Source organism: Drosophila busckii, chromosome 2L (genome assembly GCF_011750605.1).
Source record: "Drosophila busckii strain San Diego stock center, stock number 13000-0081.31 chromosome 2L, ASM1175060v1, whole genome shotgun sequence".
Lineage (NCBI taxonomy): Eukaryota > Metazoa > Arthropoda > Insecta > Diptera > Drosophilidae > Drosophila > Drosophila busckii.
Window position 1 is genome coordinate 11222120 of NC_046604.1, and position 11709 is coordinate 11233828.

General features: G+C 33.7%; 1 protein-coding gene across 1 annotated transcript; it reads right to left on the bottom strand.

Moving 5' to 3' along the window:
• Positions 1–9246: 9246 nt before the first annotated feature.
• On the bottom strand, positions 9247–10769 carry LOC108601043 (E3 ubiquitin-protein ligase NRDP1). The gene is made up of 2 exons (XM_017988938.2): positions 10572–10769; positions 9247–10516 (listed from the first exon to the last, which is right to left on the bottom strand). Exon 2 carries the CDS (start codon positions 10512–10514, stop codon positions 9510–9512), a length of 1005 nt encoding a protein of 334 aa, XP_017844427.1. The 5' UTR covers positions 10515–10516; positions 10572–10769; the 3' UTR covers positions 9247–9509.
• Positions 10770–11709: the final 940 nt, after the last annotated feature.

The following is an 11709-nucleotide window of genomic DNA, read 5'->3' on the forward strand; positions in this document are numbered from 1 at the left end:
TATAGCATTCTATATAAATATATGTATGCATGTGTGAGTGTGTGTGTGTTTTGCTCTGATTTTCTGGCTGTGTTGGCAAGTGGCAGCTGTGCCATAAAAAATAAAACTAAGACCAGTCGAGCAGCTTCCGCCAATGTGTGCAGCATGTGTTGAATGTGCGTGTGTGTGTGTGTGTGTGTGTGTGTGTCCGACTCTGTTTGTGGCATGCGGCCATACGTAATGAATGTTTATTGCACACTACATGGACATGTTTTGCTATCTCTATCGCTCTATCTGTGCAATTGTACTCATCGTTTGTTCTGACCAACAAGATGCCGTAATTGCTTTTCCGTATTTTTTGCACATGTAGTTGTAGTTGTTGTTGTTGTTGTTCGCCTGTACACAATTGAGCATCTTAACATTTCTTGACCACAAACAAGACTAAAATAATGTCGAAAGTGCAAACAAAAGCCGCATTTATATTAAACTGCATCGAATATTCAATTTTATTAAATGATCATATTTATTTATTTAATGTCGTCGACAGACAGTCGAAGGTAAATGAAAATTATTCTAGTTAAAATTAATAAAGTTAAATATTTGCAAATTAAATGTGCTTTAAAATGTGACAAGTGAAAAAAAAAACTTGCTATTAATAGTTAAATAAGATAAACTAATATTTAAGATTATTATTATTATATAGTAAATATTCGTGTCTGAATTCTTTATACAAAGCGAATAACTTTAAGCATATTTAAGCTATGAAATTCAGCGGCAAGTCTTTCAATTTTGCCATAATAATTTAATTAAAATTTTTTTACACGATTTTTAAACTTTAAATAAATATTTATTAAGCATTATTTTAAATAACATACAGCAAAATGTTATCGCACTACATTTATCTAAATTTCAGCTCAAATTAAGCTTGTTAAGCTGCAAACATATGTGTGTGTGTGTGTGTGTGTGTGTGTGTGTGTGTGTGTAGGCAGCTTCTTAATAATCATAAGAGCAAACAACAAAAGCTAAAATGCCCACAAGAAAATCTGTGCAAAAAATCTAAGTTGTATAGCTAAAAAAAGCGTTTATATAAATACAAACACACACACACATAAATATATATGTGTGTGTATATTAAAATGGCGAAAAACTTGAAAGTTCCGTGGTAACAACAGCCTCAGGGGTTTATAGCGTGCGGCCCTATTGAAGTTGGCACACACACACACAAATACAGAGGGAGAGACAGACACACAGACACAGATACAAGTCATTGTTATGCATGACGGCAAGTGGCAAAGCCAAAAGTTGGTCGGAGCGAGGTAGCCGTGATTTCCATAAGCGACAACAACAGCAAAGGGAGCGGCGACAGGCAAACAAGTGTGCGAGCGAGAAAGAAAGAGAGAGAGAGAGCGAGTGCTTGGCAACAAGAAAAATATTAAAGATTCTGAAAACCATAATCTTATTGACGTGATAGGATTACACTTTGCTAAGTGAATTAATAAAGTATGCGCACTGTTGCCACAGCGCGCGATACGAGGCGCCAGCTACTTAAGGCTACACCACACACACACACACACACACATAGAGAGAGTGAGAACTATAGCTAACTAACTACGGATGCGAAGCATGAGCTCGCGCTTGTTGAAGCTGCCTAAACTTTTGCTTCAAGTTTCGCTTGCCCGGCATTATTAACATAATTTATCATTGACAGCCTCAAAAAGTGCGCTAAGCAGCTACTCAATATGGCTAACACCAAAAAAGTTGTGCCCGAAAGTTACCCCTCAACATATTCATTACATCATTATTATTATTATTATATAAGGCTCGAAAATTTCAGGCTGTCAATGGTCGCTTCACTTAAAAGTTCTTGTGGCCAAAATAATTATGTCATGCTGTCAATGATTAATCATTTGCTACAATAACAGAAAAGAAAAGAGCAGCGCACAATCGAGTAAATTGGCATTTTATTTAGACGTCACGTTGGTTGCTGCTACGAATTTTTCTTTATATAGCTATATATCAAAATGTCCAGCACTCGTTTAGCTCAAATTGCTCTCCGGGGAGCATTTGAAACGTCTTTTGCTTTATGTTTTTTTTTTTTTCATCTGCGCTGCGTTCTTCTTGTTGAGTTTGATTTGGATTGTGTTTTTGCTATTTGCCGTGGGCCGAATGGGGCGGGGCAGGACAGGTTATTGTTAAGCAGCTTGGCCAACTTTTAAGTGATTTTGTATACAGATTAGAGCTTGATTGAATTTAATGACATTGACAACTTTTGCTTATTTATTTATAACATGTCAACTGAGTTTTCGAAATTGTAAAATTCAATTGAAGAACCCAGAGTATTAACAAAACAGCATAAACAAACAATAACTTAAGTACTTAAGTATTTTATATAAATATTTAGTCAAGCTTATTAAATATAGAGCAAGCAGAAGTTTTCCACTCCAGAGAAAATATTGTTTTATTTTATTTAATTTAAAAAATATTTAATAAGCTTAAGCTTTAAATATTATTTTATTTAATTTAAAAAATATTAAATATATTTTGTAGCCTAACTTTTGCATTAATTTATTTATTTTAATTGCTGTTAAGCAGAGAATTTTAAGCTTAAAAAATCCATTTACTTTACATTTTTACAATTTAATTTTACATTTTCATCTAATATATAATTTTTTATTCATTCACTGCTGATTGCAATTTAAATTTATAATATTGAACTTTTCTGCGCTTAAATATTTAATTCACAATTCCAAAAACTTGCTGCTGCCCACAGCTTTTCAATCTTTTCAACTTGAGAACTTTCTTAGCGACACTCATAAACGAAAAGTTTAGTTTTTTTTTTATATTTTATGTGTGCAAGTCAGCAGCAAATGCTGTTGAGTTCTCTCTCTCTCTCTCTCTCTCTCTCTCTCGCTCTGGGAAGTTGCTTTGCCAAGATCTGGGGGCCATTAAAAAGTTACGCATTTCATTTCAATTGCAGCTGAAACAAATTACAAAACTATGAAAATGTTGCACTTGGGCCGGGCCAGCAGCAAATGTCAGAATCAAGTGCCTGCAAGCTTCAACAAGTGTTGCAGGCAATTGTTGCATGCAAAACTTTTGCTGCCAATAACTGTGCTCGGCAACAAATTAGTTGGCGTGATTTGCAATAAGCCCAATTAATTGGGCCAGCAAAAGTTTTTTGTTGGCCGACTGACAGCACTTGAGGCTTTTTGACAATCTACACAAGGCATAAAAATGAAAAGTGTTTTGTGTATAACAAAAGATGTTGACTCTTAATTAATGCAAATAAGCCAAGAGGCCAAAGCTTCAAATGTGTTTTACATCAGCGAGGCTAACAACTTAATTAGCTCGTAAAAATGACGCCCCGGAGCTGCGTGCTGTGGGCCACTTAAGCGCTGCACAGATTGGTAACAATTTGCAGGCCGGAAATGCTGCTGCTGGGTATGGATGTTGAGCTTTATTAACCCAGGTCATAGGTCACGATGTGTAGGCGCAAAGCTAATTAGTATTAAGTGCCCTCCGCTGGCACTTGAAACCACCCGCAAACACCCACCACCATTTAGCTGTTGCTACCATTGTGGTTCGTTTTCCATCTCCAGCTCCATCTTTTTGTTGTTGTTGCTGTTGTTGTTGTTGTTGTTGTTGTTGTTGGGGCTGGCGCGTCGCCTCGGGTGTGGCAGCAAATATTTTTGTGTGTGCGGTCACTTGTGAAATTCCAGCAAAGCGCTTGCCTCGCCAAAATACCCGCCAAAAAAATGCCAACAAGCATAATAATAAAGACATTTGCGGCCCTGAGCATAGCAGAGCTTAAATACGCTGCTTTTGTTACAACAAAAGCTGTTAAATCATTAAAAATAATAAGCAATCATTCAAAATAAATGGCTAAATAAATACGTAAATAAATAACAATTTAAATAGAATAGCTAATTCTAATTTTACTACAATTAAAATAATGATCATTTCAATAACTAAAGGCTTATTTAGAAATTATATAGAATATATTTGAACATTTATTTATTTAAGAGAATAAATAGCATTTATAGCATTTCTAAAATATATTTGATTATTTATTTATTATTAAAATAATAAATAGCATTTATAAAACATATTTGCTAAAAAATATTTAAGAAATAAATAAAATACTTATGCATATTTATTTGTAGTAGTAGTAGAAGAATAATATATAATTAAAAATAATGTAGAAATTATATTTAAAGAATACTTTAACAATTTAAAAAATGAATAGACTTGTTAATAAGTAAAACCTTCAATGCAAAAAGTATAAATAATAATTAATAATTAAAATAATAAAAAAATATTTAGGCATATTTAATTAACAATTTATAATAGATTAATTTAAAGTAATCAATAAATTATAAAAAATATAAGAGCATAAATATTAAACATGAAATAATTTAAAAAATGAAAAGTCTTGTTAATAAATAAAAGCTGCTATAAAATTAAAAAAATATATTTATGTATATTTAATTAATTTAACAAATAAATGAAAAATTTATTTATAATAAATTAGTTTAAATCAATAAATTGAAAAAAATATAAAGCATAAATATTTGTAATTTAAAAAGCAACTATAATAAATTACTGCTGTCATTTAAAAACATAACTACAAAATTTATAAATTAAATAGAAAATAAATAAATATAAAATAAGAAATTAATATTAAAAAAATTCATTTATAATAATTTACAAAACATTTATTAGCTATAGAGTATACATATGTGCACTTTAGCTTAGCTTGACTGTAGCTTTTAAATATAAACGATTTAGCAACGCTCGAGTGCATAATGAACTTCAACTTGAATTAGCTTTTTTTCCCCAGTTGCCTAATTTGTGGGCTGCTCAATTTTTGTTAAAGGTCAAACAAAAACAAAATATTTGCATTGCAATTGGCATTTGCGTGAAATAACATTTCAATAATTTTTATTTGTATGCAAATTTAAGCAACAATTTGCCAAGCAAGTCAATTAACTTATTAGAAAGCAAATAGTTCAGTTCAGTTGGGTCACGTAGCAATTTTTACTTTTGGTACAAGTACAGAACTGAATGCGTTGCAATAACAGGCAAATAAAATTATCTTATCAGACGTTGAAGCGTTTTGCGTATGCTTCGAAGCTAATTTTATTGCACAAAACTTCTACTCGTTACACGCTGTGTCCAGTCGACAGCAACAGCAATAAGAACGAGCTGAAAAGCAGGCAAATGTTGCACGTTTTGGTCATACAACGTATACGTGATCGCTTGGCAATGTACCAATGTGAGTTGTCATGCATACACGTACTCGATGCTAACTCTGCCCCGCTCCCACTCCTTCGCTCTGGCGTTGCTACTGACCTGTACCAGTGTCCTGCATGCACGTTGTCCTATAATGGGCACGACTTGGATACAAAAAAGCAGCGCGTCAACTAGAGATGAGCCAAGACGGTGTTCGCCAAAAAAAAGAACTGCTCAAAGGCTAGGCAGCAATTTGTCGCATATAGCAAACATAAATAAACTTATTCTTTTAAATAAAATATGTATAACATATAAATAAACTTATGCGCTTCATATTGATAACAAACATTAAACCAAAATATAAATCGACGCATTTCGCGAAAGTATCGTAAATCGCTTTTTATTGAAATTGAGATTTTGATGCAAACATGTTTTAAATCCAATCTCTTATAATATGAATAAATATTGGAATGATTTACTTGCTTGATTTTGTTGAAGGCTACACCAGAAATAAATCATTATAAACGCTCTCCTGTAAAATTTGGTGGTGTCGATATAATAATATAAATAAAAGCAAATGTTGCATCATATGCGTGTGGCTTTAGTTTTGGCAGCTCTAAGTCTAAGCATTGTTGATATATTTGAAAAGTTTTGGCTTAACGTATTATTTTCATATGGTTTGAGCTATAAAATGAAATGAAATATAATTTAACAAGTCGTTGAGTTCAAGTCAAACCAAGTGCTTAAAAAATTAAATCGAGTATTTTAACGCTTCGGGACTCGATTATGCTCTTTTCAAATTGGTTTATTGAAATTTAAATTTAGTGTGGGGTTCGAGGGCTCTTTACAAATTGAATTGATACATTGGCTGAAGTATTTAATCGGCTTGAGTCTAGTTCCATCACTAGCGTGCGCAAACGGCAGCCAAATGACAGTTATTTGATGATAACTTTTGTATATCTTTAGTGTCTCGAATATGACATTTTGGTATAAATTGGGTTATAGCAATTGCTATAATGCGCTACAGTTAACAGTTATGTTTAATCAAATTATAAATATAACGCTTGCAAATATTTAAGTATTAAATATAAATATAATTTGTAGCTTGGCAGCATACTGTAAATTAAATTATATTTTAAATTAAATAAATAAATTTATTAATTATAAGAGTTCAAGTTGTAATATATTTTATTATATATTTCTACTATTAGGCATATGAATAATATTTTAAATTAAATTGTAGCATTTATTTTGCTTTTTATTATAAGAGTTTTAAGTCTATATGCTATATATTTCTACTATTTTTATGCATGCAGACTACTTAGTTAGTAAGCATGATTATCAGCGAAATGAGGCAAGTGTCGAACGTGTGGCAACTTGAGGCGAATGAGTCACGTGCGCTTTTTAGCAATGAAATGACAACGACAAGTACAACATGCGCTCTCACATATATATACATATATATATAAATGCAAATGTATATACAATTTGTGGTAAACATTTGTAGCTCGTTACACTAATACACACACACACACACATGATGCACACTTTATGAGTTGTTGTTGTTGCCTACATTTTGGGTTTACCATTTAGCAAAGCGGAAGTGTTGATTTTCATTCAATGGCGTTAGTTCAATTGGAAAAATATTGTTCTAGCGCCCCTTGTCTGTGTGTGTGTGTGTGTGCGTGTGTGACTTATTAAATTAGCCTGGTTCACTGGCTCATGTTGTTGACTGTCTGGTTGCCTGGCCTGGGCTTGTTTTTATCGCAGCTAAGTCAAACGAGAATTGTTGATAAATTTGCAATACGCTTCAGCGACTAAAACCAACAGCTATGTGGCTTAGGCTAAAATATAATTTAATTGGAAATTAAATACAACAAAAAAACAATAAGTCAATCAATAAAAGTAAACATCGCTAATTTATTTTTAAGCTTTACTAAACTATTTCTTGCAATTTACATTTTATGTAACCATTTATAAAAAAATTTAAACTGCTAACAATTTATTTGTCTAAGGCTCATTTGTAATTTTTTTAAATTAAGCTAAACACTTAAAGCAAACACAAATTGAGGAAATGCATATGCCTCATTCTCTTACCAATAATAATAATAAACTCTATTAAGTTTTTCTTAGATATGATACAGCAAAATGAAAATTAACTAGCAATAAAATAAATAACAATTTAAAGCCACATCAAAGCACTTCTAAACTTTCGATTTAAAATATTTTCTTTAATCAATTGTTGGGCAACAGCTGCCTCAACAGTTTGAGCCCAAAAGCAAAAATAAACATAATAATCTTTTGGTCACTGACAATGCAGATAAAAATTGTAAAATTTCAAATGCAACGACAGCAACAAAGTTTGACACAATGATAGAAATACAGTCTGCACTACAGTAGTTGCCATAAGTATGCACACACACACACACAGAGCTGCAAAATAAATGTCAAAATGTTGTTTGAGCCAAGTTTATAGGCAAGTTGTTTGAGTTTATTGTATAATGTGTAAATATTTGTAAATAACAGCATGAGCTCTTGCATGTTCTTGCGCTCTTCTTCTTATAACAATTCACATGGCATTGAGTGCTTAAAATATAACTAAACGAAATATATTTATTTGTTTACTTGTTGGCTTTGCATGTGCAGTTAATTTGCTAAAATTTCACTTGATAAATAAAATGTTGCTGCAATTTGTTGTTTGCCCAACACATAAACAATAACAATAACAGCCACAGATATGAAGCATAACAACAAATTGCTGACTTGTAAACTGTGTTCAGGCATAAGTTTGCGCATTTACCATAACTTGCCGTTGCAGTTGCGTTGGGCCATAAACTATGCAAAAGCTGCGCTGCTGCTGACTGCTTCTGGCTTATCTAAGGCGTCTTTTAAATGAATTTTGTTGGTCGCTTTGCTTTTAAAATGCATTTTTTGTATAAAATCATTTACGATTTTACCATATTCAGCAAACTTTGCTATACAAGCTTCGAAAATCTGTTGAATCGCTTAGAAAAAACTAAATTAAAATAAATAATTTAATTAATACTGCAGTAAATTAAAATAAAATGCACAAAAACAAAATAAGTTTATTTTTTAATATAATATTTTTTTTTATTAGCATAGCGCATATTAAAACTGAAAATAGAAAATTTACTTATATTTTAACGACAAAGAGTTTTTTTTTAGAGATTTTTATTTATATAACTACCAAAAATTAGCGTTTAATTAAATTCTACTTTAATATTCTGGCGCCCTAAATACAGCAATAAAATTCTAATTAATTTTGAAGATCGAATTAAATTATTCAATGCTTGTTTTCAATGATTTAATAAGCAATTAATTCATGCTTAAATCAGTTAATGCTTGGCTAAAGCCTGAAGTAAATGCAGTCCAAGCAAAGCCCACGCCCCAATCGTCTCAGCGACGCTCAGCAGCTCAGAGCGATCAAGCGAAAGGCGTGAGCAGCTCTTCGCTCACTAGAACTTACGCTCTCTAAGAGACTTGCGCTCTCAGCTTTATCAGTGTGTGTTGTGAGTGTGAGGCTGGGAGTTAATACAGCGAGCGAATTAATAACTTAATTATAAGTTTTTATTTCCAAGCAATCTATTGAGCTAGTTTGAATTTAAGTTCAATGTATAAACAAATTTTATAGACAATGTATATTCGATTTTGATGTAGAAATATTAAATATATAGCTAAGCAGCTTGCTACATTTAAAAATTTTACATTAGGGCATGCAATATTTATTTAAATATTTTCGCGCTATTAAAATCAAATTTACAAATAAATGTTGTTAGTTAAAATTAAAAAAAAAAAAATTATTAAAAGCGATATTTTTCTAAATATTGTCTAAATTCTAATTTTATGCCTTTTGCTAAATTTACGTTAGTATCAAGCAATAAATTAGTTAAACTAGCAGCAATTTTATTTTTATTATTAACTTAAGCAATTTGTAGATTTTGCTTAAAGCAATAAAAGCTATAAAAGCAAATTGTTGTGTGTATTTTTATATTATATATATTATTTAGCTATATGTTGTTGTGAATTTTCAGTCGATTTCATTTATTTAGTTACTTGCCATAAATACAAAGTCAGTGGGAACCTTTCATATTACAATTTAATATACAGCATAGCACACAATGGCATCGATATATATATATATATACTAATTATTTTTACTTTCTAAGTTGAAATTAAAATCCAAATGATTTTTGAGTTGGGCCATGAATTTTTTGATATCAAAAGGATTATAATTTGGACGCCTTGAAAACATGCAGTACCGTTCGATCTGGAGAGCCTTACAGATAGTCGCTGTCTGGCAGCGGCGCCTGCTCCGTGTGCGTCTCGTCGACGCCATCGATGAAGATCATAACAATGCCCAGGACTGGGCGTAAATTTTCAGCCATGTGCGAATTATCGCCACACAGGACGACCACACAGGGTTTGCCTGTGATGAGAACGGGCAGCAGACGGGTGACATACTGCGCCAGGCGATGCAGATTCATGCGCCGCATCTCCAGCGTGGACAGACCCTCGGGCCAGCTGTCCTCATAGCAACAGTCCATGAGCACATTGATCAGATGCATGGGGCAGCCGCTGGCGCGCAGCCCCTCGCGCACCATCATGTGCATCGAGGTGTCCGGCGTCGAGATGAGGCTGCCCCAGGTGCGCACCGAGGCGAGCGGCAGGCTGCGGCCCCAGCGCATCAGCGCATAGCGATCCAGCTGATCGCCCACATTGCGTATGACCGAATTGGTGGAGCGCAGCGCCGCTATATAGTACTGGACCAGCTCCAGCTCGCGACGATGCTCGCTCAGGCGACGCTCCTGATGGGCCTGCATGTCGCGTAGCTCGGATATTTCGTTGATCTGTTCGCGCAGCTGCTCGCGCAGCTCAAAGATGCAATTGTGCCGGGCCAGCTCGTCCTTGGGCACTTTCATGCCGCAGCCCTTGGTGCAGGTCACGACCACCTTGGGATTGTTCTGGCAATTGGCCACATGCTCACGGAATTCGGACAGCGGCAGCAGCGCTGCGCAGCCGTTGTCGGCAAAGCTGCAGCGAATCTTCAGGCGCCCCAGCATGTTGCGCATGAGCCTGGAGACCGGCACCAGATGTATGGCCAGCAAATCGGAGCGATCCACCGGGCAAATCTGTTTCTCCTGTATCCATTTCTCAATGCAAAAGCGACAGAAGGCGTGCTCGCAGCTCGAGGATTGCATTGGCTCCTCCAGCACATCGGCGCAAATGGGGCACAGCAGCTCCTCGTCGACATGCCCGACAATCAATCCCAAATCGTAGCCCATGACTAGCCAAAAAAAAAAAACTGTAGCAAAGTCTCGACAGCAAAATCTTCCGCTTACCTTTAATTGCTTTAATTGTTTGCTCCTACAGATGCCGAAATAGTGTAATCTACTTATTTTTGAGGTTTTCAATTCTTAAATTCTTTGGAAATTTCGTTTCGAAATGTGAGAATTTGCCGCACAGCTGCAAATCGAGTTAATCGTAACTGAAGTTTTGCGCAGTGTCAACTTAAGTATTACTAGAGAATTTTTTTTGCTTGATGGAATTGCCTTTGTTTGATAGCTCCAAGGACTGACTACTACGATTGTAAATAATAGTGGCTTTGGCTTGCTGTGATTATAAAAATAATATTTGAATGCATTAAAATGCAGCAAATTTTTTATATATTTATTTTTAAACATAAGTACAGTAGGCTCTTAATACGTTTATTATTTATGCATTCACTTTGACGCTTTAAGAAAAATGCTACAAATATTTAAAATTAATTAAGCATACATATGTATTTTAAATAAAATTTTTTATATTTTTTAAACAAGTTTCTTCTCGTTAATGGACCCAATACTATTTGCAATGACTGACAAAAGCACAAATAGGTCTGCATTAGTATTTAGTTAATAATAACAATAGTTACATATATAAAAAAATACTAACTAAGCGTTATTAAATACAAGAATTCAAAATTTGTCATACTTATTAAATTCTTGCTGCATTTTGCATTTTCCGTTGCATATTTTCAGCTAGCAAAATATTTAAAATTTCATTTAGCGAGCGCTCTCTTGCCTGCACTCCATTTGAGTCCGGCCAGTGCTCGTTCCGTTGCGAGCTTGCAATTTTAACTTTTGTGAGTAAAAGAGACAAGCGAACATTAAAATTAACTTTATATAGCTGTCTTCTTTACTCTTTTGCTCTTCATCGATGGTGTGCAGCGTGTTCAGCCGCCAACTCAAACTCAGAGAACAAATAAATATCAAACTGCAATACAAATGGAACAATAAATAAAGTTATTATAATATGAACATTGTGCAAAGCGTTAGGTATTTATTTATTTCATTTAATAAGCAATTGAGCGCATTAATCTCAAAACAAAAAAAAAATTAAATTGAATTCTTCAGTCTAAGCTTGGGCTTGGCACTAGTGTTGGAAATATTATAGCCTACATGTGTTGTATAATTTTTGTTGTTAGTTAATTGTTTAATT